This window comes from Mirounga leonina, unplaced genomic scaffold (genome assembly GCF_011800145.1).
Source record: "Mirounga leonina isolate KUSES-001 unplaced genomic scaffold, KU_Mleo_1.0 Mir_115, whole genome shotgun sequence".
In the NCBI taxonomy this organism is placed as follows: domain Eukaryota; kingdom Metazoa; phylum Chordata; class Mammalia; order Carnivora; family Phocidae; genus Mirounga; species Mirounga leonina.
In genome coordinates, this window is record NW_023270268.1 from 15,866,750 (window position 1) to 15,894,400 (window position 27,651).

The following is a 27,651-nucleotide window of genomic DNA, read 5'->3' on the forward strand; positions in this document are numbered from 1 at the left end:
AGGAAGAAAGTAGTGTAAAGACAATGAAACAAGTTCAAAACAGACTTGGCCAGCCCAAAGCACGCTCTATTCTTGATCGTTTGCAGGAATGTATGATTAAATTATATTTTACACTCATAAACATTTAGCTTCCTTACCAGAAGGAGACAGCCTAGCATGCCTTAATTTTATCATTGTTGTTTGTGAGAGTCAAACTGAATCCTGTGGGTGAATAGACATCAGGCATATCCTCCTTATATACTTAGGGGTACACATTAACATTTTTAACAATGAAATCTGCGTTGAGAAGTAAAATTTGCAAGAGAAAAAAGAAATCTACAGTTGGCATTGCTTTTTCCCCCAATTAACTGATAACATGTAAATTAGATGTTTACAAGCTACTTTGAATGGGTGTTTATTTTTCTTCTATAAAGGGTTATCATTTCCAGTGGAGTTTATAATTTGAGAAAGACCCTGTTAGCACCACTGTGGCAAATGTTAGCAAAATGTGGCTTTCTAAAAATGTCCCATCCTATTATGTTTAGAATCATCTTTTCTTCACTGGGATTTATTTACATATATCCCTGAGCTACTGCTTTTGAAGTTGAATGTGTGAAGTCAAATATATGTGACTATAGAGAACTCTTCCCACTTCTGAATCTTCTAGATATCACTCCTATCCGTGGGGGACCAAGAATCACCCAACCAAAAGATGAAAACCCTGCATTTTGAACAGACTTTGTTTTCCTAGTGAAGTTCAAGTTCTGGACTTCAGCTCCACCAGATGCCCAAGGATTGGGAGCTGCTGGAAGGGTGTGGAAAAGAAAAGACCAAGATGCCTTGGCCCCTCCAGGGCCTCTCTCTGGAGGTCCTGTGCTAGGTTCTGTGGCCACGGCAGCGTGGGAAGGCTCTGCTCCCTGGATGTGGTAGACACAGGATGACAGGGCTCTCGGTGTGCTTCTGGGAGAAGAAAGCTGCAAAATTCATCTGTGGGGAGAAAACTTGCACCTCACAGAACTTTCCTCCAAGTTAAAAAAGAAACAACAACAACAACAACAACAAAAAACAAACAAAAAAAGTCATATTTTTCAACAGAATGTTTTATATTTAGGATTGCAGAAACTATGTTTAAAGGCATCTAGCCTTCCGTGTATAAAAATAGTTTTAGATTGAGAAAATTACAGGCCCCAGAGTAATAATATATTGGACAATTCACTGTATTCCCCCATTTTTTTTTTTTTAGTTTTAAAGGAAATTCAAAATAGGTGATTGAATTTTGTTGTTGTTGTTGTTTTAAGGAAAGGATTGGTTCTCTCTTAACCAGTGGGTGCTAGTGGCCTGAAGACAGTAGACAGTATTTGTAACCTTTGCACAGCCTCTGGGAGTAACTGTCAAATTGTCGGATGTAAGCTAGACTAGTCGAATATATTGCTGTATGGTGTGTGTGTATATAGACATATATATGGGGGAGGGAGGAGAGGTTTTGATTAGGCTAATGCTTTGCTGCTAATCAAACTTAGAGTGTTTTTAGAGCACTTTGAAGAGTTCATAGAATCTATGAAAGAGATGCAATATTCCTTGTTCTAAGTCCCTTCTCACTAAAATTACCTACATCGTTTTGAAATTTTTATTGTTTGGGAATTTAAAATGAAAACAAGTTATATAATAAAATATAAGTCCCTTCTTTATTCATTGAGACATCCCTAAAAAAACAAGAAATCAGAATGCCAAATAGTGTTCCATTCCTACGTAGGGAGACTTTATGATGAAAGTTTTCTAGATTCTTATTGGGCTAACATCTCTTCAACTGGCTTATAATTGGTGTAATATCCAGAAATGCCCTTATTGCCAAGTCAGACTGCACTTCTAACTGCTTAAAGAACACTTTAATTCTATATAACTAGTAATATGAAAGCTGAAATTATGCTTTTTATTTACTTCTCACTGAGTTCTGTTATCTTTATTTACATTGATATATTTTTAGTATGTTCGAACAGGATTTAGCTCAATATATTTACAGGGGTTGAAAAATAATAACCTTTTGTGTAGTACAGAAAAGCTCCTAATGTGAACCCATACCACTTTTACGATTTGTATGTTCAACACTTAAAGGATATCCAATTCCTTTAACTAATGCCTGTGAAAATTGCCAATGAATCTTTGTCTTTAAGCCAAATTAATGATTACAAATACACTGTAATTTAAAATAACAGATGCAATTACAGTAATGAAAAATGTCAGTTTCAGCTTTCAAACCAATTCCATTCATATGTTAAATTTACATGTAAGATCAAAATGCTATGATTTTGTTGATTTACCCAGGTAAAATTTTATTCCTAGCCCAACTGAATTTGAACTTGCACTATTATTTTGTATATCTTTTCATGTATGGAATGGACACATTTCCTCGTTGTGTAAGAGGCAGAGGCCTACAGGGGCATAAATTTTAATTGTGATAGAAGCCAATACCTAGAAATAAACCAAGCTGTTGGGATGAAAGTTTGAACAATAAAGTTCTTTCTCAAATGATAATATATTGTCAACAAAGTGTAGAAAAGAATAGTATTCAGAGGTTACACCTTGGTAAAAAAGAGAGAGAGAGTGAGAGAGAAATGATTTCTTTGAAGGTGTTTTCGAATGCATACAGTTGACCTTATTGACCAGAAAGGGAACAAAATATTTCCATCAAACTACTTCTTTTAGACCATAGACGTGGCATTTATTATGCTAGAAGCCCGGACGAATTAACAAAGATAAACAAATGGATGTCAAAAGCTTTAGGCCTGTCAAATCTTGCTGACAGATGCATTCTTTTGCCAAAGTCATGAATGTATTCTATTTGATCCCCTTCATAGGGGACTACCAGTCACTGGATCCACATTCTCCCAGCTCAAGAGCAGGCCTCTAAGAGTTAGGCACTGGTAAGGGATCCCTCTTGTACATGGAGTCTCATCCCCACAGCGACGTTGCCTTTTCAAAAGCCCTCACTTTCTGACTTTCCGACAAGAAGCCCACTGCCCTCACAAAGAGAACAAGAATGATCATCTTGTTTTCACTCTCCAAACTGCCCTCTAGTGCAAAGTTTTTACTTGAGTGTAGTAGGCTCATAATCTTTGCTTGACTGCCTTTAAATTTTTTCTCTTTCTCTTGTATAATTGTTATTTGTTGTGCATTGAAATCCCTGTGAATTCATCTCATTCTCAGTCACTGAATATTTGTATGGGACAGAACATGAATCAGTCTTTTCAAATCACTTTGGATACCCAATGCTTCAGTTAATTATGTTTTGATCTACCAACTCTGTCTGAATATGTGTACTTGAAACCTTAATTTGCTTTTTAAGAGCAAAATGATCCATTTTCAGGGAAGTGACTGCCGCAGGCATATGTGCTTGCTGGTTGTTAACCTTATATTCTTCCAGATGTTTGATATTTAATTAGAGGTCTCCAGGGAATAGTAACGTGGACACTAGACCCAGGGCTCCTGGGTGAATTTCAGGATCTTGCTGGAGAAACGCTGCTTGAGTTTAATGTGGACACTTGTATAGCACTGGGCTGTGTGCACGCTCTGGGCATTCTAAAGCAGAACCTAATTAAAGAAACACTGTTATGCAGTCTACCCAAATGATAGAACTGATCAGGAGGTAAGGTCTTCTTACAGGTACCATCTAGGACTTATTAAATACTACGAATTTTGATAATCAACAACAAATACAGGACCGGTTGATTACATGTAATTCCAGCAATATCATCAGTTAATCGCCACTCATATTTAAGATGTGGAAGGCAAGAATATTGTTTAGACAGTTGTATCAGTATTAATATGCATAGTATCCGCATCCCTCTATTTGATTTGCTGAATTGCAAACTATTTTTATCGCTCTCTCTCTCTCTTTTTTGGAACTGTGTACAGCAAATACGCTGGATTCCTGTAGAAATGGCTTCAGCTACTATTTGAAGGCAGGAAAAACTTCTTTGTAAGGTACTTTTATTGCTTGCCTTTTACTTTTTCTATGGTGCGTATTCATGAACACAGACATCAGCTGGAGAGGCAATGCAGATGAACCAGGCTGAACCAGCTCCTCGGCAACCTGAGATGCAGCTATGAAGGGTTGGTGAGCAAGGAAGCTCAGTGCTTCCCTATGTTGACCTTGACTCTTGGGGTAAAATTCCGTCTAAACATGAAATTCTTCATGTTCAACAACCAAATGTGATAATAAGTATATTTTATGTAACTTTAGATCTTCCAGATCATGTCCTTTGATGGAAATTGACAGAATTTTGGGTAGATTATCTTTTCCATTGAAATGTGCTGCTAACAGTATGCTTACCCTTGGATGCCATTTTTCACGTTGATAGGAAGACACAAATGTCTCAGGGAAACAACTTTGTGATAAAGAAAGAAATTCTTATGTGTGTCATTGCGGTTAAATTGCATATTGTAAATATAACTGTTATGGCTGATTACATCCCTGCTGTGATGTTGCTTTGAGATTTGTAAGAGGGATAGGAAGGATTTTATGATTTTGATGGAGTGACTGATGGATATTGCAAATTTACATGTCTTCTGGGTCCACAAGCAATAGTTATTTTAAAAATGAAGATCACGCACCCTAGAAGCATAGCAGTGTTCTTGGTCTGTGAGGTATGTTAGATTTTTTTTTTTTTTAATACATACATGCAGTAAAGAACCAGTTTTTAACATTTTTAAAAGCTTATTGATCTTATCATAAAAGTGAACTCTATTCTCAACCGAAGACTGAATATTATTCCTCAAACTGTAGCAAGATGCCTTTTTTTTTTTTCCATTTTGTACCATGAAGCTTTACACTGTACCCAGGAACTGTCTTTAGAGGTAACAGAAGTGCATTCATTACAGCAAATACAGGACTGTGTAAAGGCTGTCATTTGGAAGTAGCTTACCTTTGTTTCCTCAGAACAAAGATAGAAGTTTCATTGTTTACAGAAAACCAGTGTCACTTTGATAGGTAATCAATCAGCAAGTGTGGTTGATGCTTGGAATTGATGTGTTGAGCTCACAAGTGAAAAATTAGCTGAAGGTTTTGCAAATGTGTGATGAACTGATCCCATAAAACGAGCAGAGAGAGGTTTGAACTAGAATAACAAACCCAGAGGAACACAGCTTAAGGCTTTAGCACCTGCAAGTCAGACCACAAAGGCCACTTATAAAATAATATCCTTAATCCATGATTTAGTTCTACATTTCAAGCACCAGTTGAGTCAAAATTCTGGAAAGGAATATAATGCTTATGAGTGGTTATTAAATTTTAGCTTTCCTTGCCCTTCATACAAGTATGTTTACCTCATACTTCAGTGAGTTTGGAAGGAAATGGGGCTGGTTTAGGGATACCTTATATCAAGAAGGAATGCATGAAGATTTGTATGAACTCCACATGACATTGAGGGAGGCGAATAAATCTAAGTACTCAGAAGTGAAACCCCAGCTTGTTAGAGATAAAAGATGATTCTGTCAAGGGAATAGGACAGTCTGCAAACAAAAACTGAGAAGTCAGAGGGCAAACAGAAGGCAAGTGGTGTCCCGGAGCCTGGCATCTCCCACAGGCCAGTCCCAGGGTGGCAGGTGATTGGCAAGGGGCCAGGCAGTTCCTGATGCTTGAATGATTCCTGCTGCTGGGTCTCCTGGCAGCAGCGGGTCGGGTCTCTCCCCAACGTGCAGTTACTGATGGACTGGTCTCTCTGCACTGTCACCAGTGAGCTGAACTCCCAGAAGAGTAGCAGATGGACCCCTGAAGCGCCCTAGTATTGTGTTGGTCCAATCCTTAGGACTGGGTCCCTGTGAAGCATTCCAAAGACGTTAGACTCCTCTCAAGGACACGGTTGTGTCTGCCATTCAGTGAATGTGTGTCTGCCGCTGACACCATGTTTGCTTCCCCCTCTTTTATCCATGGCCTCGGGCCTGTTTTGTCTGACAAAACAAATTTTGCAAGACATATATGTGGACATTAAATAGATAAATGTGGGCAGATCTGAATACATTTACCCTTGGCTAGATTCAAAAAGAAGCATTTCCATGTATTTCAGTTGTCTGTGAGTAAACCAGTTGATAATCAGGCTACGGAAGGATGCCGTCATTTTGCTCTTCCAAAATGGCAAACAAAAATCACTTCAAAGGAAAATCTTTTGAGTGAATTTTGTGTACTGACATTTAGTGGATCAAAACTGAATTGGGATGCTTCCTGTATTCTGTTGTTCCCAGTGGTGAGTTTGGGAAGATCAAAAAGAACAGAGCTGTCCTCTGGGGGGGAAAAAAAGTGCAGCCTCCCCCCCTTGTCCCATCTCATATGGCCCAGAGCTTCTGTGTTCTGGACCGCCACAGGCCCACTGTGCCCACAGAATGGAAAAGTACCTTCAATTTGCTTCTTCTCCCTTAGCTTGCAGGCGCATACCTGTCTCTGTTCCAGTCCCATCTGCAGGCCTCTCTTCTATTTGGCGCACACCCCGGCTGCCCATTCTTACCGGAGGAGCGCACGGCTACGAGGCTTCCTGTGGGGAGCCCTGCGTGGTCAGAGGGAAAGTGGGGAGCTCTGTGACGCAGGCGGTATGGAAGGCAGAGGGACGAGGGACCTCTTGCTCTGCACATGAGTCTGTCCTCCCCAAACCTCCGAAATGTTCCTGCTGTGAGCACACTGAGGCTCCAAGGTGGCGAGGTCTGAGGCCCTGGGAGAGAAGAGAAGGGCAATGCCTCTATGAAAGATTTATATAAAAGATGCACGTGGCCTTTATTTTTGCTATCGCTTAAATATGCTCTGTAAAATGCTAAAGAAAATTAAAAATGTATTTTCAATCTTATTGGAAAAGAATCTCTCTTTTGTCAAGAGTTTATAGCAAACGGTCGTCGCTTTTCTCTGACCAGCTCTCTCAATCTCTCCTTTAGGCTTATGAGTCTTTGATTAAAAAAAAAAAAAACCAAAGCTCCGAAAGGTGATCATATATATGTTTATGCTCAAATATGTCCCGCAGCTCTAATTGGTGGCAACTATCTACTGCCACCAATGTTGTATAACGAGTACTTCAAAACTTAATGACTTAAAATGACAAGCATCTATTATTTCTCATGAGTCTGTAGGTCAGCTGGGTGTTCTGCTGATCTGAGCTGGGCTCCCTCATGTGCCTCTGGTCAGTTGACAGGCTGCCTGGTTCTGGATGGTCTACACGGACTCAGATGGGACAGGTCAGCCCTCCCCCATGTGTCTCTTACACCCTTCCGGCAACCTAGCCCAGATGTGTTTTGTGGTGGCAGCAAGAGCCAGTGCAGAAACCCAGGACTCCCTTGTCAAGCTTCTACTTGCCATCAGGTTTTCCCAATTCCCATTAGCCAAAGCAGATCCCATGGTTAAATCTCACGTGAATGTGGGAAGGTAGATCAGGTTTTTATCGCTGTGTAACAAATGGCTATAAACTTAGCAGTTAGAAACGACACAAATTCTTTATCTCGAAATTTCTGTAGGTCAGAAGTTTGAGCATGTTTTAAAGGGTCCTCTCATAGGCTGGAATCAAAGTATAGGAGGGGGGCTGGGGTCTCATCCGAGCCTTGGAATCCTCTTCCAAGATGGTGTGATTATTGGCAAACTTCAGTTCCTTGTCTGTAGGACTGCAGCCCTCAGCAACTAGATGCCACCTGTAATCCCCTGCCGTATGGCCCTGCCCATAGACAGTTCACATCAAGGCAGCTTGCTTCTTCAAGACCAGAAGGAGAGCTGATCTCTTTCCCTCCTCGTTGTTGAGGAAGAGAGTTTTAGAACACAACCAAATCAGGGGAGTGACATCCTGTCACCTTCATCATGTTCTAGTTGTTATAAACAAGTCACAGGTGCAGCCTGTACTCAAAGGGAGGGGATTATACAAGGAAATGAGTCACTGAGGTCACTTTAGGGTATGTCTGCCACAGAATGTAACACTAAAGGGCACAGGAATCAGGAGATCTGAGAAATATGAAATATCACAATATATGAAATTGAAACAATATATGAAACCCCAAAATATGAAACATCACAATATCAACACACCTGGAGAAGGAAGAATTGTGTGAAGTAGCCTCATAAAAATGACTTCAGACCACGGGACCTGAATTCCGGAACATTTCTAGTCCCCATCCTAGGGCTCAGTTAGATGTCTCCAGGAGGCTGTCTGAAAACCAAATCTAACCCAGCCAACAGACCCACAGTCCTCAGTCACTGGCATGAGAAGCAGGAATGGAAATTGTTGTTCTTCTAGAAGCCAGGGAAGCTTTCAGGAGAACCACATTCTTCAAACTCCGTGAGGGGTAATCTGCTTTGTCTTATTTTAGTTTTTTTTTTTTTAATTTATTTATTTGAGAGAGAGAATGAGAGAGAGAGAGAGCACATGAGAGGGGGAGGGTCAGAGGGAGAAGCAGACTCCCTGCCGAGCTGGGAGCCCGATGCGGGACTCGATCCCAGGACTCCAGGATCATGACCTGAGCCGAAGGCAGTCGCTTAACCAACTGAGCCACCCAGGCACCCTATTTTAGTTCTTTATCAAATGAGAACAAATTGATTATTCTCAGTGATTATGTTTGTACAGCAGAGAACAGGAATTAAATAAGTGAATTATTAGCTATAGCTATCTATACTCTACAACCTTAAAACTGCAACCTTAAAAAAATACATCAAAAGAAAAAAAAATACATCATAAGCAATGAGTAAAGGAAGATGGCACCCAAATATAAAGATTCTGTCCCTCTTCTCAAGATTGAGCACATAATTTCATATTCATTTTGCTCTATATACGAGCTTTATATGAAGCTGTCCCTATTGTGCAAATTTAATTTGCTGCCATACTATATATGAAGACTAAAATGGCATGAATTAATTTTGCTCATGTACTGGTTTTATCTCTTGAGCCATGCAATGTTGCCACAGATGTTTTAACCATCTTTGGTATGTGCAAAAAGATTGTTTATTTAACCCAGAAAAGCAGTTGTAATTTTCATAATGAGGATATAGGTACACATATTGTGAATTGTTCAAGGATCAAGAAACAAATCACTTAAAGTCTAAAATTCCCTAAATTTATTTGCACACGAAGCAAGAGGTAAACACGATTAAGGATCTGGGCTTTTGGCTCACACAGACTTGGGTGTGAATGCTAGCTCCAGGAGTTTCTATTTGGATGACTTCAGAGCAGGGACCTAACCTCTCTAGGGCTTAGCTTCCTCATCTGTAGAAGGTAGACACTAGTGGATTCCACTTTCAAAGCTTCCTGAACCCAGGCTTGATGTAAGAATTAAATATCATGGTAGAGGGAAGGCACTCAGGGCAGTGTCAGCCTGTACCCGCCCAGGTCCACAGACCCTGCACTATTTCTGTGCCCCAGGCCTCCTGTACTCTTTCTCTCCCGACAGCCTGCATCCAGGTCTCTTTGGTGAGAACTGTCCTCGGGTTGCAGGAACTGGTTTTGTCTGCTGGCACTGGTGAAACTTCACTCTCCAGAGGTAGCCCTTAACGACTTACAGAGATGTTCAGGGGAGCGAATCCTCCAGCACCCTCACCCCGGACTGCGACAGCTCTGAGGTATGCCCGTCACTGTTTCACAGTTCCCTTGGAGAACAGAGTCAGTCACACTCCGTGGAACTGTGTCTGGTAATGTGTCCTAGCCTGGCTTCCTTCCGGTCCCTGCCTTACTTCCCCACTCACCAATCGGTTTTCCCGGCAGCACTTCCTGATGAATCCTGAGCCCAGACCTGATCTGCTTCTAGGGAAGACCACGCAAGGCACTGGCAAAATATAAATGGCCAAATTAAAATGCACTTAAACTTTTTGTGATGAGGAGCGTGGATTGACAATCTCTTAATGGTACACGTGCCAAGGATATGATTGGTGTCACAGTCATGGTATAGAGTCCCCATTAAGCAGGAATGAAACTAGGCACAGTGACGGCACTCCCCTGGCCTCCTCTCCCTACTCAGGGCCATGGGGTCCTCCGGCTGCCAGTGGGGTAACAGAGACTAGCAGCATAAAGGAAGGCTAGATGAACAGGGCTGTGGCACCTTCCTTGCCTCCTAAAAGATTTGGAGGCATTCCTTCCCATTCCTAGGCAATCAGCTGCACCTGCCACCCTGCCCCTGCGGTTCTATTCTTATACTTTAGATCAAATGAGGTCAGAATTTCAGGAAAAGAATTCCCAGGAAGTAGAACCGTTGGGGAGGAAGTGGTCTTCCTGCACCTCCATTCACGACACAGAGAGTTAACTCAGCTCGAGGGAAAATTCCCTGCCGTCTACAAGGAAAGGCTAGCTGGCTCTCATTTGGTGTCTGAGAGAGATGGAATGGTTTTCTCATTTGTCCTTCACCAATTCTCCTTTGAGAATTTTTTCTTTTTTTCGAATAACCACAACTAAAAGAGCATCTTGGTGTCTGCTAATTTATTTTTTAAATGCTTTTGAGTTCTGCTTATTAATCCCACTGTGAACCTTTTAGATGATCATATCTGCCTCCTTTCCAAAAAATTATTTCTTATGACAAACATGTACCTTTCAGCATGAATTACATAACAAGTGACTACTCTATTGAAATGCTTATCAGCATCTCTGCTCAGTTACAGTATCTTCATTGGAAAAAAATTGTGAGGACAATCCCCGAAGGTTGTCATGTCCTGTTTTGTTCCTCTGGTCACTTGCCTGGTCAGGCCTTACCAGCAGTGACCTTAGCATTTCGGTAACAGGTGCTCCAGTTTGGAAAGGGTATTCCAAAGTCAGCAGTGCAGAAAGGCAGGAAGCGGTAGTGAGGTACTTGGTCCTTCACAGTCGGCTTGCCTAGAGAGTGCCAGATACGAGGAAGAAAAGCACTCACTCCTGGCCATAGTCTTTGCTCCTGAAGGATTCAGTAGAACTGCCACTAGAACACTTTCCTGGCCCCTTCTACTCCCTACACCATCCTTCCCCACCTCCTGCCTGTGCGCATGCGTGCCCACGCGCACACCCTCCCCCCCACCTCTTTCAAGAAGGTGGACAGAATCTTCCAAACCTTTTCCTATTGGTTAGCATTTTCCTTGGTCAGTTGAGATGGCACGAAGCTTTATGTTGGCCACATTTCCAATCATCTACTCAACTCTTTCATTAGTTTTCCCTTTTTTCTTTCTTTCTTTTTTAAATAAAAATATTTTATTTTATTTTATTTTATTTTATTTTATTTTATTTATTTTATTTTATTTTATTTATTATGTTATGTTATGTTAGTTACCATACAATACATCATTAGTTTTTGATGTAGTGTTCCATGATTCATTGTTTGTGTATAACACCCAGTGCTCCATGCAGTGTGTGCCCTCTTTAATACCCATCACCAGGCTAACCCATCCCCCCACCCCCCTCCCCTCTAACAACCTCAGTTTGTTCCTTTTTTCTTATTCTAGATTTGGAATGTGTTGGTTTATATGTTAACCTTGTTTAAACTCTGTGTCTAATAGGAAAATATCTCACCCTACCTAACACAATGACTTCAAGAGACAATACTATTTATATTATTTAATATTAAAGCTTGTCTCCTTTTTCACTTTCTCCTAAATTTTGAAGTATTTTTAATGTGCATTTTATACTTTAAGGGATATGAAATATCGTGGAAATATTCTCTGTTTTCCTACTTTATCCTGTAGACTCCATAACAGCCTCCAGAGCGTTTATAGCACCATAGATTTTTGTTTTTGTTTTTCCATCAGAAACCATAGAGGTGAATCGCTAACTTTGAAATGAAATTCTGACCTCATCTTTACCTAGCATTTCTATTTTTAAAAGTTTTACTGAGTTACATGGATCAAAACACAAACACACAAACAAATAAGAAGTTGACTGATAATATTTGAATCAGGAAGTCTTTCGTCCACTTCACAGTAATCAGATCAATTTAAAGAAGTGCTAGATTTACCTAGAGCAGTAAGTTTATGAGACTAATTTCTAAAATTCTCACCTCAAAATTCAGTCTGTCCTTTGTCCTGGGGAAGGAGAGGTGTGTTGAGTGGTTACTGCATGGCAGGCACTGTGCAAAGCACTTTCTAGATGTCTATTCATCATAACAGCCACTGTGCAAGAGGTCAGAACTAACAGTATTGCAGAAATGAAACAAACAAAACAAGGTTCAGGGACGTTAAGAAGCCAATAGTTAGTGGTAAAAAACAAAACAAGAAAACGCAGAACCCCAGAAGAAAACCAAGATTCTGAACACCTCTAATACCTATGCTCTTTTTAGTCTCACCAAGTAAAACCCTTAGTTTATATCATCAAGATAAGATTACTCAATTTATGGGACTTAAAAAATTCTCTTTATGTCTTACTTAACGGTATCATCTTGCCTCTAGGTCCTAGCGTCTGCTTTGTAGGTATCGCTTAGGAATGCCTTAAATAATAGTTACAGGACAACAATGCTCTCTTCATTCTTTCCAAAGGCACAAATGCAGACCACTCTAGCATTTCAGGAATTGTTTACTGCTGGAGCATGAGCCATGCCAGAATACTCACAATCCAACCCACATTTTAATGTTTTCAGTAGGACCCAACTTTCTATAAAGTGCTTTGATGACCCTGCTCATATAACCTCTTGATATGTTGTAAGTTTGCAAGTAATACTTGCTAATTAAATGGCTCAAAAATCAATCCAGCATTTAGTCTATAGAAGTCAATGGAAAAAAAAAAAAAAAAAAGACAACAGACTGGAGTTTTCCTTTCAAAGACAAAGTGAAAGAGATATTTTGGCTGTGTGACCCAAGGTGAATGACTTAACCACTGCGAGCCTCAGTTTTCAGAGATAATAGGGCTTTTCTCTCTGTACTACCGTCAGGATTAAAGGTGCTAACATATGAGAAATGGTTCAGTGTATGGATCAAGGGTACACTAAATAAATACCAGCTTGACTAAGTTGCGGTTTCCCAGAGGTGAAAGGACAGCCTTGCTGACTCATTTAAGTTTTCTCATTTTTAAAATGCCCCAGCCAGCACTGCCTCCTTGAGGATGTCCAACCCGGAAGATGCCGGTTCCAGCAAAACAGTGCCAGATGGGTCTGCTGATACCTCAGCATGCTGTTCAACTCCGGAGTACAAGAGATCGAATACCAACTGGTCCAAAGACTAAAAGGGAATTTATTGGCTCATTTAATTGAAATCTTCAGGATGGGAAAGTTTGAGGCATTGCTAAATTCAAGGGCTCAGAAGGTATCAGCAAGACCCTCTGTCTCTCTTTCTTGGACACTCATTTCTGAATTTTGCTCTCCTCCGTCATGGATTTGCTTCCACGCAGGGCCTCTTCCCACAGTGGTTCCCAGGAACACTAGAATTACAAACTTCCAGTTTCTAGTCCATTGGAAAGATGCCCTTACCACGTTGACAGAAATTACAGAGCTAAGTCTCAGTAGACCAAGCTGGGCAACAGGTTCTCCTCTTAGGCTGAGAGAAGAGAGGATGGTGGGATATGCTGATTGGCTTTGGCCTGGGTCACGTGCTGCCCTTGAGCCAATCACTGTGTCCGGGGAAATGAGACGTCTGTTCCTGGAGACCCCGGGAGAGGCTCCCAGGGAACGCCATGATTCGAGGCTGGAAAGGAGGAATCTAAGAGGAACTGGACTTTTGGAAGACAAAAAGTACATGTTTATGAACTTGGCTTTGTCTTGCCAGGAAGCATTTGCATCTGACCATTGACCGAGATGTCTGGCCAAACTTTTCCTGCCTCACTACTCTGCCATCTCAGTTTGCTTCCAGGTGCTTAGCTAAACCATCTCTTAAGTAGAAGATTTTAGCAGGGAAGAAGTCTAATCGAAGTGAATCAGGAAGCCTGGGGGAGCAACTGTCTGCCTCGCTCTTGTGTTTCCTTTGTCAGAAAGCCCACTGGGTAATGGTAGACAAAGGAGTAACCACGAGCAAGCTGGAGGAATAGCTGCCTCCTTCCCTGTGGTGAGTTTCTAGCTCCGTTATTGTCATACCTGTGATTTCCCCTCTGCAATAGCCAGCTCTTTTGCTGCCCAAGGGAGTGTGTTGGATTCTGTGCAGTGATGCTGCCCCTGTCGGTCTCCAGCCCTCTCCTCCTTGGGGCAGGATTATGCCTCAGCCTTTCCCCAACTCTACTCCTCAGCCTGCACCGCTGATTGTTAACCTGTAAGGCTGGGCCTTCCAAGCCCTGGGCAGCCAGTTATGTGACTAGCGAGCTTAGAGTCGCACAAAACCTCTTCCCCAACCCACAACGGTTGGGATCTTGCGTTGTTCTTGCTGGCCTGCCAGTTGTGTCAGCTAGCGCCCTTCGCACCCTCCGTCAGCCTTGTCATCAGACCCTCTTTTAGGAGTTATCTGCCTGACTGTAACCCAGGCCCTGGCCTGGCCTTCCACCCCAATCCATTTGGCTGAATCCCGAACAAACTGAGCACCTGAAACCCAAAACAGAGCCTGCTGCTCACCTTGGATAATGACACTCACATTAAGCCCAAGTTGTCGATGTCCACTGGATGATGATATTTAGGTAGCATCCTTTACTCCCTCAGCTTGCAGAGGGCCAACTTATCCTGTTTACCCATTCCAATTCTGTACCGGCACCAAATTCTCCAATGTGCTTTGGTGCCAAGCCTGTTCATGTGACTTATGGCACTGGGGGAATTCTCCCTGTGTAAACACAGCAAAGCTGGGTCATCCTGACTGAGAACATTTCATGAGCCAAGTGCTCATTCACCCCTTTATTTATTCATACAACAAATGTTCATCACATAATCCAGGGCTTTTAAAACGCTAACATGCATACTAATTACCTATAGGACTTATTAAAATGTAGGTTCTGATTCAGTAGGGCTGTGGTGGGGCCTGGGCTTCTGTATTTTTAAGAAGCTTCTAGATGATACACCTGCTGACATCTCATGAATAGCAGTTTCAGTAATAAGGAATATAGAAACTCAGTAAGCATTTGTTGAATGTTAAATGAATGAAAACCTGAAGGAAAGTTTTGAACAAAAGTTTTAGTTTAGATAGAAAAGAGAGGCATGATGTTGGCAAGTTATTTGTAAGTGATGGTTATTGGGTCAAAGGCTAAAGCCTTTGCCATCTGAGGCTTTTCTGGTGTGTTGCCCCTTTATCCATCCTTATGACCTTTTTATTTATTTATTTTTTTTAAAGATTTTATTTACTTATTCATGAGAGAGAGAGAGAGGCAGAGGGAGAAGCAGACTTCCCGCAGAGCGGGGAGCCCGAAGCGGGACTCGATCCCAGGACTCCGGGATCATGACCTGAGCCGAAGGCAGACGCTTAACCATCTGAGCCACCCAGGCGCCCCATCCTTATGATCTTTGATGCATTTCCCCTGTCTCTTACTAAGCGAGGCAGAGCCAACTTCTGATTAGCATTTCAGTTATTTTACTTTTAAAGCCTGTTTCCTGTTGTTTTTGAACCATACTCACAGTTTTCCAATATGCTCTGTGTAAGCATGGCTTTATATTCACACACACACACACACACACACACACACAATGCCTAATTATTGGTGATTTTTTTGTAACCAGTAACCCCTACATCCCCCAACTCTACTGGACACCAAGACTACTCATGGCATGGCATGTCTAGATTACCAACAACCTTACCAAAGCTCAAGCCAGGTAGAAATGGAAAGTGCCCAAGATATCCCATAAGAGACGAGGCCTCCCTATCCCCACTTCATCCCTATTATTTTCTTCCTGTTTCACTGATTTTTGGCTTGATGTCTTTACCAATGCAGATTAGCTGGACAAAGCAAACACTCTTTTGTACCCTCAGAAAGTTCATTTTTCAGTTCACAGCATAGTTTGTGGAGAGGTTTGCTCTGTGAAGGAGGAACATAGTAGGTAAAAGGTAAGCCATTTCACAGAGGTCAGTTGGGAGGCCATTCTCTGTGGATCTTGGATGATCTTGCCTCATGAAGAGCTCCTTAGAGGTCCCCAAGAGGCCTAGAGAGGAAGCTGGTGTTGGAGAGGGGATAAGGTGGCTGGCTAGTGGAAGCATTAGGGTTGTCATTCCTACCTCTGAATTCTGGCTCTCCACAGAATGAACCCTTTGCTCCTAACTGAAACTTGCTGGAAATGAGGAATGCTCACATATTAGTTACCTCCCTGCCTGCCAGCCAAGTGCTTCCCTTTGCTGTATTCCTGTAGACAACAGACATTATAACCCCAGACAGGAATTATGCAGAGCTCTGATTCCTCAGATATGTTGAGTTGGGGACATATTTTTTAAAGTAAAATTTAATTGTAAGTTTCCTACAAGCATCACCTTAAAGAACTTTGCCTATCCTCCTAAACCCAAATCCACAACAAATTAAATTTCATCTCTTCTCTCCAGAATGGACTCTCTTTCTAACTTTAATAACAAGTGGATTAAATTCAAGTTCCCATTCAGCTGGTGTACCATTTCAGTTTAACCTGCCATGAACTTGAGCTCATCCAAATCAGAAGGTCATGAATGGAAAATGTACACATCTCATGACCACCATTCAGCAGGTTTTAGAAGACAACCTAAGACATTCATCAGCTTTTTGAGGAGGCAACGTCTGACCTCAAAGTTTCAATGTCTTAGCTGTTATAACCATTGTAGATTTAAGGGGCATCCAAGGACTTGGAACTACACCCTTTGAACAGCTAACGGTCCCTCAACATAGTCACTGAATCGTGGACTTTTATTACAGGAAGAACCTGGAGAGAAGCATGCGAGGGCTCTGCTCTGCAGGTTATAAAACTTGTTCAATGTCACACCACCTCAAACTCATGGAAGAAGACAGTCTGGGGAGAGCCCTCTGGCTGAATTTGGAAGCATGTATTGAAAAAGCCATACTTGAATTACAAATGGCTTGGGTTGGGCTTGTTCCATTAATGCATGCTAGCTTGGTGATGTGTCTGGTTACAGTGTGACATTTTCAGCTTCTGATTTGGATGACAGTGGCCAAAAACTGGAAGATTTTAAGAGTACCATTGTTATCTATATATTAAGACAGTGTCTCTCTAAGATTTTATCTTTTTTTTTTTTTTTAGGTTAGAACATCCTTTTCTGATTCACATCTCCTTCCCCCAGAAGAAAAGGAACACAAAAAGTACGCACAAAGAAAGAAGTAAAACACTTATAATCCTGCCACTCAGAGCTTTTTTTTCAAAGTGTTATACATTGTTGTTACTATTCTTTAAAGATACTGTACATTTTCTAACGAGAGACTTTTTTCACTTATCAATATAAGTGGGCACATTTGCATGTCGAGCAAATCCTCATCTACACCGGGTTTTAGCAAGCTGTTGCCTGACAGCCAGATCCTGCCCACTGCCTGAGTTTGTAAGTAAAATTTAATGGGAACACAGCCATGCTCATTCATTTATGCATTGTCTCTGGCTGCTTGTGAGCTACAGTGACAGAGCTGAGTATTTGCAAGAAGAACAAGCTGGCCCACGAAGCCTAAAATATTTACTATTGGCCCTTTACAGAAAGACCTGCCTGACTCCTGATCTACACCACCACTTTTTAATATTTGAGCAACATTTCATTTCATCATCATATCATTATTTATTTAACCAGTTTCTGTCGAGGCGCATGTTGTTTCCTATTTTAAACAACATTTAGGTTGTTTCCCGTTATGCTCAACACTGGGCTGGATATGCTCATATTTGCCTTTTTTTTTTTTTTTTGCATTCCATTAGGAAACTCGCTGAGGACTGGAATTTACTAGGTTAAAGGATTTTGTAATCTTTCCCTTTTAAGGTATTTTGGTAACCATTGTCTTATTTTCTCCATTTCTAGATAGAGGAGTTTTTCTTAATGAGGTAACAGCTGAATTGGAGATGTAGCTCTTTCCACAGTTTCTCTTGCTTATTATCTACAAAGCTATACTCAGAAAGCAAGAGAATTAAAAAACCACACAAGCCACCTTGTGGGGCTTGGTAGTGGGACACACTCCATTACTGAGCTCTAAATTCACAGCCCTAGGAATTGCTGGACACAGGGACTGAGGGATGATCCCTCCCTTTTCTGTGCCTGTGGTTTTGTCCTCCAGCTTGACTGAGACTGCAGTCATCATATAAATAGCCAGCTTGTGGAGGCAGCCCAGAGATAATGATGCAGTTTGCTTAGGTGGTTTGTGTCATGTCTCCAAGGGCGAGCATCTAGAGATGCCTCTCCTGGGGTGATGGAGCTGTCATGGTTGGAGTCTGGCCTGTCAGGTTATCTCTGTTTTAGGTCCACTTTAGCCAGGGCCTGAAGTGGTGTCTATGCTTCTGCCCAGAATTGGGTCTAAGCCCTGAGTTCCTTAGAACCCCCACTTGTAACCTGATGTATGCTGGGCATCTCATGGATGGTGTCCATCATCTTTCCCTAGGATGCAGGGAGGAGACTAAGGTAGAGAGCAGAAAATTATGGGGGGTATTTCCCCTGTCACTTCATTTGTCAGTCTCTTCCTATGGCTCTAAAAGCATGTGTGTTCACATACACTTACACACAGCTGTACACACACACACACCTGATATTAATGTGGAAGATCTCACTCAAAAAAAATTGATTTGATTTTGTATGTGATTTTTTGCTATGTGTGGGACAACCTTGCACTGCGGTTAATCGTGGGGCAAGCAGCTCCATTGCTTGCTTTCTTTTCTGAGCCAACAGAAATAAAGAGATAACTCTCTGCCATCCAGTGGCTACCAGTATGGCTAGAGTCATACAATGAAATTCTGTGCAGCTATAATAATGACCAAACTACTGATACACACAACAACATGGATGGATCTCAAAAACATTATGTTAAGTGAAAAAAGCCAGGCAGAGAAGAGCACAAACTATAATGATTCCATTTATATGAAATTCTAGAAAAGGCAATACTATAGTAATAGAAAATAGATCAGTGGTTATCAGGGGTTTGGGGTAGGGTTCCATTAATTGCAAAGAGACACAGGATAACTCTCTGAAGGGATGAACATCTATGTTTTGATTGTGATGGTGGCAACATAATTGTATAATTTGTCAAAATTTATTGGACTGTATTTAAAGAATAGAGTAGGTGCATTTTATTATATGTAAGTTACACCTTAGTAAAGTTGATTAATAAAAAAAACAAGATATGTAAGTCATAAAGAAAGAAGTGGAAGGAAAGAATCTGGACTCATGAGTGTCTGGCTTGAATAGTTGAGTGGTGTTGTCATTGACCATGAGGAGATAGTAAGGGAGAGGAACAAACGTAGGAAGTGGTAGGGAGAAATCGCATGCCAAACTGAGAGACATACATGGAGGGAGTCCAAATTTTGGAGTGGACACTGAGACTTTGGAATTATCAGTGCATTGATAGGGTAGACACTACCTATATGCATGAACTTATTCAATGGCAGTGAAGTGAGAGAGAAAAGGCAAAACCCAGGGCTCATCTGAGGCCATGCTGAATCCTTGAGAGTCTAAATGTTAGCCCATTTTTACTCAAACTGTGGTCTGTGGACCAGCAGCAATGGCGTCATCTGAGTTTGTTAGAAATGCAGAGTTTCATGCCATAATCCAGACCTATGGAATCATAATCTGCATTTTAACAAGATCTCCAGGTAATTCTTATGCACACTGAAGTTTGAAAAGTACAGTTTCAGATCAACCTCAGCCCTGCTCCTTACTTCCTTGAATTTCCTTCCACAATCCAGTTGAGAGAATAAAGAAACATGGGCTGCTGAAGCCAAGGATTACATCATTAAATTAAAATTGTTTTTCATTCTTAGTTAAAAAAAAAAACAACTATTGTCTGCTAAGGGAGCTAAGAAATGTTAACTCAAATGTTCTCTGTTTATTCAACAGGCTGAGGTTGCTTCTGGGAAGCTGTGAAGGTTTATTTAGACTGGAGAGAACCTTTTTTCTTTTCTTTCTTTCTTTTTTTTTTTTTTTTACCAAATACAGACAGAGACAAGTCCTACTTCATTAGGAATTGCTTGAGAAATCATTTATTTTTTTGCTTTTATAAAAAAAGGGCTTTGCTTGCCCAAAGGACTTAAATGCTTCTCCTTGAATTCTTGCAAACAGATTGTCCGTTAAGAATGTTGAGCTATGAGGAATTTGGGATGCCGTATAGCAGCTGTCCCCACGTTGACCCTACAGTTGCTTCTACAAATATCGTTGCTTGTCTGAGTCCACTCCCCAGGAGAGATGGTGAGTGAGCAGGCAGATAGGAAAGCTGTCCTGGCTACTCCAGGTCTGAGGCTCACTGCTGTGGGCTCCCGAGACTGGAGCTTGTCCGGGGCATTTGGTCTGTTTGCTTGCTCGTTGAGCTGTTATTGTTTGTGGGTGACTTTCCATTGAAATATGGAGAGGTTGTTGAAGAAACTATGGCATATTGATAAGTGTCTGGGCTTTAGAAACAGACAGGCCTGGGTTATACCCCAATGCTGCCACTTACTTGCTTTGTTTCTCTGCCTCCCTTCCCTGAAGTCTGTTTTTGTCACCACTAAAATGGGTTGTCATAAGGAGCAAATGCAGTAATGGACTGAAAAGTTTATGTAAAAACTACAATTGATCTTCCATAGGGTTGGTGAAAATCTGGCAGGATTCTCCACACCTCCCATTTTATAACCCACTCCGATTCAAGGCCACCATGAACGCATCCTCACTGTCAGAGGCTCCACGCATATAGTCATCCCCGTGAGTGGGCGTGTGCAGTGCGTAACCTGTGTGACTGTATGCTGCTGCTTTGCTGACCGTGACACCATATTCTGGATTTGGGTTTCCAGGGCCCTGTTGCGTTTTCCTCCCTCTCTTCACAAACCTTATTCTTAGAGAAGGCACAGCTGTCCGTCTAGTGTTTCTTACTGGGCAGCAGAGTTACTATGTTACGTACAAAGCAGAGACAGGAAAAGTATCTGGGTGCTCTCAAGCTCAGTCTAGTTTCAAAGGGAATGTTTTCTTCTTCGACAATCATCCTAAGGACAAGTTAAGCCTGTGCAAAAATAATGTGTAACTTCCTAAGCCTCCCGGTTTGTTGGATGTGAGATATCATTGGGTCAAGCTCTTTACTTGTGGTTCCCTCGCCTCATTGCTATTGGCCCCATCACATGACTTATCTTGGTCGTGGATACTAACCATACTTGTGGCAAGCAGACTACTTGTGTGTTGGGACCCAGCTCTTGTTGCTTTTGCCATTTCTGTAAGAAAAACATGCCTTGACCAGCCTTCCCGTCCGAGGAGAATGAGCAACATAGGAAGCCAATCTGGCTCAGTCTGTAACCTGGAGGCAGGCCCAGCCAACCTCAGCCAAATGGGTGAGAATAATTATTGTTGTTTGAAGCCACTGAATTTTGGGGTGCTCTGAAACTCATCCCATTTTCAACATTTCTTTGACCTCACTGGTCCTACAATCAATTGATCCTGCCACATTGTTACCATCCTTTATGTTCCTCACATCCTTATTTCCCTCCCTATCCAGTAGAGATTCTATGGTTCATTGTTACAGTTGCTTCCTTGAACTCATGATCAACTTTATTACCTGGCAAACTCCTTCCCTGATCACATGAAACTGTCATCCCACAACACATTTCCACAAAGGACACTGATAGAGCACCCAGTCCTGCTAGCTGGACCCTCAGAGCCGCTCAGCAGTCCTACCATCTTGTTCTAGGGCCTCTGCTCTCACTAACTCCTGTTGCTACTGTTTTTACTTAGTTCACTCTTATTATCGTTTATTTTTACCCTTTCAAACTTTCAGCACCTCCTCCGCCATCTTTGCTCTGACTGATGACCTTGCTTAGTCTTCCACTAGGCAGCTAGAAGCTCTTTCACTTGCTCACACTATGTTATCTACCCCAACTCTAGCCTCCATGCCTCTCAATCCACCTTCCCTCCGCCTCCCAGGTTTAAACTACCCTTGTTCTCAAATCCAACCCCTTCCTTACCCACTACATCCATCTCCTTGCACGTGTTCAAAGACACTGTTCCAGGAAACTCTCTTCTCTCTCCTCTCTATCATTTGCTTTTCTTTTCTTCTGGATCATTCCATGCATATAAACATGCTATGATTTCTTCCATTTCAAAAAAACTATTAAAAAATGCCCTTTACTTGTACTCATCCTCCAGCTACCAAATCATTCGTGTTCCTCTCATGCATGGCAAAAATTCTTGAGAAAGTTGTCCATAGTCACTGTCTCTATTTTCTCTCCTCCCATTCTTTCTTAAACGCATTCCCCTCAGGCTCTCATCTCTATTACACCGACAAAACTGTTCTTGTCAAGGCCACCAGTGACTTCCATGCTGCTAAATGCAATGACTCTTTCGTGTGGATCACTCTGTCATGCCTGAAGCATTCTGTTCACTTGGATTCTGGAATTTCATGGTCTTCTGATTTTCTTTCTAACTGCTTTGTTCACTCTTTCCCCATCTCATTAGCTGGTTCTTCCTTGCTCCCCTGATCTCTGAATGTTGGAGTGCCTGGGGCTCCAAGCACTTCTCTGGTCTGTCTACACCCACATCCTGCTTTAAATACCACCTATAAGCCTGTATATTGTTGACTCCCAAATTTGCATCCAGCCTGAGCCTCTCCTCTGAGCTTGAAGCTCCTGTATACAACTGATAAGCTCCATGCCAATATTTACTCTGTGCCTCAAATATTCCATGTCCCATACTGTTATCTTGCTTTTCTGCCTCTCACGCTTCCTCCTCCCAAAGTCTTTCCCATCACCTCCATTCTTTTGGCTTCCCAAACTAAAACTTTTTTAGTAATCTTTCACTCTTTTCTTTCTCTCACATCCCATATCTGACCCCCTTCACCAAATCCCGCTGGCTGCACTTTCAAAATATATCCAGAATCGGATGTTATAGCATCACGTCCACCTTTACTGTCCTGGCTCAAGCCACTGCCATCTCTCACTTGGATTATTGCAACAGCTTCCACTGGTCATCTGCTTTCACCTCCCACTGCTACCCCCCGCCAGAGTGTCCACAAGGTGGTCACAGTGATCTTTATAAAACATCAATTGGATCATGTCACTTGTCTGCTCAAAATTCCCCAAAGGTTTTCATCTTTTTCAGAGTAAAGGCCGAAATCTTTACAAGGCCCTACCTGACCAGAACTCCTTCTCCCTCTCCATATCTCCTGCATCTCTCCTGCCTGGCTTACTCCACTTCATCCACACTGGCCTCCTCAGCCTGCCTTGAACACGCCACACTAGATTCCACCTCTGTCATCTGCCCTTGCAGGTCTCCTGCCTGGAATGCTTCTCTCCTAGGGTCGCAGCTCGCTTCCTCACCTCTTTTAAGCATCGCATCACGAGTGAGTCTTCCTGGACCCCCCTGTTACCAGCGCCCACCCACCGACCCCAAGAGTCCCCAGCCAGCATCCATCATTCACACAGGCGCTTACCAACGGCCATGCTGTGGGAATGACGCAATGTGGGAGCCCCAAGAGAGGGAGGTTAATTCTGATGAGGCATTCGAGAAGGCATCAAAGAGGCAGTAGGATTTGAGCTTGACATCGAAAAGAAGTAGGATCCAGATAGGTAGAGGAGGTGGGCAAGAACATTCTGAACTGAGAAAACTGAATCAGGGGGAAAAAAAAGTTTCCAGCAACTGCCTCCTTGTTGTGTGACATTTGGCAAAGTGCTCAACTTTTCTAAGCCTAGTGTCCTCGTTTGTAAAATACAAGTTGTATTCTGTGTGGCCTCTAAGGTTCTTTCTAGGTGGAAAGATCCATGACGAATGTCTGAACAGGGGTATTAACTGGCAGAGAGAAAGCACGGGTGGTTTATTAAATTCGCTACCCTTATTTAAAAAAACAGCATCTTAAGGGAATGGCAAATAAGGTCGATCTGTTTTGACTGGTTGGTCAAGGTCTAGGATGAGGACCTGGGCTGTCATGGAGAGAAGACAGCTGAGTGGGAGGGGCCTCGTGGGAATCACCGGCTGGACTGTAGGGTGGGTTTGTTTTACGGTTTGCCTCAGGGAAACTCATAATCACAGGCATCCTCTCGTGCGTTAGAAAGGCAGTAGAAACAGCGGTCAAATGTGTGGGTGCCGGATCCGGTCTACTTGGGCTCAAATCTCAACTCTGTCACTGAAGCAAGCCACTTAACCTGTCTGTGTCTCAGTTTCCAAGTCTGTAGGATAAGAATAGCAATGGGTTACTCACAGGGGCGTTTTAAGTTTTAATTCCTTTAACGTTTATGAGATGTTCAAAGCAGTTCCTTATACACACTAAAACCATGACTGTTAGCTGTTCTTCTTACCATTAATTATTTCCCTGTAACTAGTGGATGCCAGAGTTAGGCCTGAAATTTGGGCCCTGGTGCTCTTTCTTTCTGGCTTGCTGAGGGGTGATGACCCACTTTAATTCATTCCCTCACAAATAGATATGGAGGGTCTACTCTGAGCCCGGTGTGCTGCAGGCTCTCTGGGAGGGAAGAAGGGACGAGCAATCACTTTCTTCTTCCAAGTTGGGAGGAGCGGAAAAGCTCAGTGGTGTCAGCTCCTCGAGGACCGGACCTTGCCTACCTTCCTTTGAAATCCAAGCCCTGGCATGGGGCCAGACACAACACAGAGGTGATCTGAAAATGTATGTGGGAGTAGATCTGGGGGAGACAGAGAGAGAAAGAGGGGGTTGGGGGGAGAACATCACCACATACCCTGATCATGCCCCCCTTTCCTCAGCTCTCCCATCTCTCCCCGACCTGCTCTTTCCTGCTGGTTCTTGCTGCCTACAGAGTAAATCCCAAGTCCTCCACACGCTGGCTTTTCCCACCTGGTTTCCATTGATCCTACCCCCTCTAAACTATTTTCTTGAGCACATTGTAACATGCTTGTCCCTCACGCTCTGTGGCTGCCATTCCATCTCCCTGACGCGGCATCCACCTCCCCTCCCCCGCCGGCCCCAGAGCCACTCATCCCTTCAAGGTTCAGCGCAAATGCCATGTCTTGCAGCCAATGCTGCCAGCAGCCCACCCACGTCCCCTCAGCACCTTTTTTTTTGTGCGTGTCAACCTGACTTCCAACGTCCGGCTGCCGTGACTCTGCCTGAGAGCTGTCTCTGGCCACATCCTGCCTGTGGGCCAGACTGGCTGCTAGCACAGGAGAACTAACTCAGCGCCCCCGTCCCCGTCCCCGGACCCAGCAGCTCTCCCCAGTAACCAGCAGGATTGCTGGTGGGGCAGAAGGACTCCAGGTGCGCATTACCTGGGGGCTCCCAGGTTCTCCGGCAGAACGGATCTTGATAAAATGCCCCTTGTTGCTTCCCCTTTCCTCACTCTCCTCCCACTTCTCCACCTGCGGTTCTCGGATTCACCTCCAAAATTACTTACCTTCACATCCTTATCTTAGGTCCTGCATTCCTTCCCCTCTGGCTTTCTGAGAACTCTCCGGCGGGGGGGGGGTGGGGGGCTGGGGGGGTGGAATGCTGCTTTCCTACCTATTTTCCTATAACATTTGTACATCCCTTTGGTGCAGCATTTATCACAATTTAGTGCAATTATTTGTTTATGTGTTAGACTGTGAGGTGGAGGAGGCAAGATCCGTGTCATTCTAATCCATGTGGCCTCCTTGCTCAGTGTGCCCCTGCACATAGCAGGCCCCCAGTATTTATTGAGCTCAACTATTTTGGATCGACTTACCCTTCTCAGCTTCTAGCTCTATCCTGGCATGATGGATGCGTCAGCACTTTCCTTCCCGCTCCCATTTGCACAAGCACTTTCTCTGAGAGCTAGCAACATTATGCTAAGATTCCCTCTACTTCAACTGGCATAACAAGAAGCAGTTACTGAAGAATCACAGGGGGGTCCAAAGGCTAAGCAAATTTGTAATTACAAAAAGTTTGACCTAATAGCACTTGGGGGGCTGTGCATGTTTGTGTGATGATTACTAACCAGGAAGGTTAGGCTCATGAAGATGGGTCCCTGACCCAGGGAGGAAGGGAACTTGCTAACAAGAACAGGTGTAAGCTCCTAGTCAGGCTGGGTCTCTAGGTTCCACTAGGCATGGAGTCAGGAAGAGCCTCCCTTCCACCCCTACAACAAGAATGCAGGCACATAGAATGCAAGGCCCTGGCTTTTCTGGAACCTGTCAAAGAGGAACCAATTTACCTAACATCTGAGGTGAGACAAGCACCTGCAAGAATCATCTGGAATAGTTGACAAAATAGTGGAAAGCAAGTCTGGCCTGGTGGAATAGAATGAAGCTCTTGGGGGCTGCAGACACAGCGTTAGGAGTCAGTTGGACAGTGAAGTAGTCAGGGTCAGGGTCCTCAACAACAAAGTATGGAGTCAGGACACTAAGAAAACAGCTAATATCCTGTTTTGCAGCTTAGACAAGACTGCACTAGCATTCTGCTTTGCAGCCTTTGCAGAAATGACTTCTGCAAAATGTCCTAAAATGAGACAATTAACCACAAAAGCATTTGTCTATATCACGGCCAAGGGGCAGTTCAGACTGAAGCCCCCAGATGTCAGAAAAAAAAAAAAAAAGACCATTAGCATGTGGACATTAACCTAATAGGTAGACAGATACGTGACCAAAGCCCTGATTGGCCCAACTCAGCACATCCTGATTGCTTAAGATTGTTCCCCAAAAGAGCTCATTAAAACCCCTACACTTAGAAACTCCGGGGGCAACCCTCTCGGGCCCCCCTCTCTCTCCAGGAGCTTTGTACTCTTGCTCAGTAAACTTTGCTTTGCTGCCCACCACTCTTTGGTCTACCTCTTCATTCTTCCAAGCGGCGTGACCAAGAATCACAGGCATTAAGGGGACACAAATCCTATAAAAACAGGGAGCTCTTGTAGGCTTTTCTCTAAACCTATCATGTGCTCACAGGGAAGACCGGGAAGGTTCCCAAGAAAACCTCCGCCTGGTGCAGACCCAGGGGAGACTAAAAGCAGTTGCTGTAGGAGAGGCATAAGACTCCTGTAAGACCCTGCTCTCTTCCTATTTCTACCAAGGAATAAAATCCTCAGTCTGGAGGGAGAGGAACAGAAATCACTGCCCTGGGGCACTGGCAAAAGCCCTGTAGCTGGGGCAAGGGAATAGAAAACAAACTAAAATAAAATACCTTTTTTTTTTTTTTTAAAGATTTTATTTATTCACTTGAGACACAGAGATACAGAGAGGGAGAGAGAGAGCATAAGCAGGGAGAGAGGCAGAGGGAGAGGGAGAAGCAGGCTCCCCGTTGAGCCAGGAGCCTGATGTGGGGCTCGATCCCAGGACCCTGGGATCATGACCTGAGCCGAAAGCAGACGCTTAACCATCTAAGCCACCCAGGTGCCCTAAAATAAAATACCTTAAGCCCTGGGGGAGGGGAAGGAGGAGGACTACAATGTGAGCCGGGAGCCTGTTGTAGTGCCCAGGAGTAAGAAAATGTTCAAAAAAGGATGAGGATATGTTAAAAGGTCACAAGAGTCAAACTGAACTCCCAGTATCCAAAGCTGAAACAATTTGAACAATAAAATAATTAACAAGGATATATAATTAACAGAAGATCCATGAGTCCATAGTGATATAATAATACTGAATGAATCAATATGGGGGAAAAGGCATCTCTCCCCTTTACAGAATAATTCCAATAAAGAAATGTAGAAATAATGAAGAAAATAGATAATCACCATTAGAACATCTTAGTAATGATTGTGGCAGGCAAGAAAAATCCATTGATGGTTGTTAGAATGAATGAAAAAAGATTGAGGAGAGATGGAATATTCGCATAATCTCAAAGTATC

At 42.9% G+C, this 27,651-nt stretch overlaps 1 protein-coding gene across 1 annotated transcript in view; it reads left to right on the forward strand.

Moving 5' to 3' along the window:
* The window catches only part of NEK10 (NIMA related kinase 10), a 232,301-nt gene extending 224,788 nt beyond the window's left edge, over nt 1-7,513 (forward strand). The window contains exon 38 of the mRNA XM_034993514.1: nt 647-7,513. Within this exon, the coding sequence (XP_034849405.1) occupies nt 647-695 (49 nt within the window). The 3' untranslated portion in view covers nt 696-7,513. The remainder of the gene's footprint in view (nt 1-646) is intronic.
* The last annotated feature ends 20,138 nt before the right edge of the window (nt 7,514-27,651 follow it).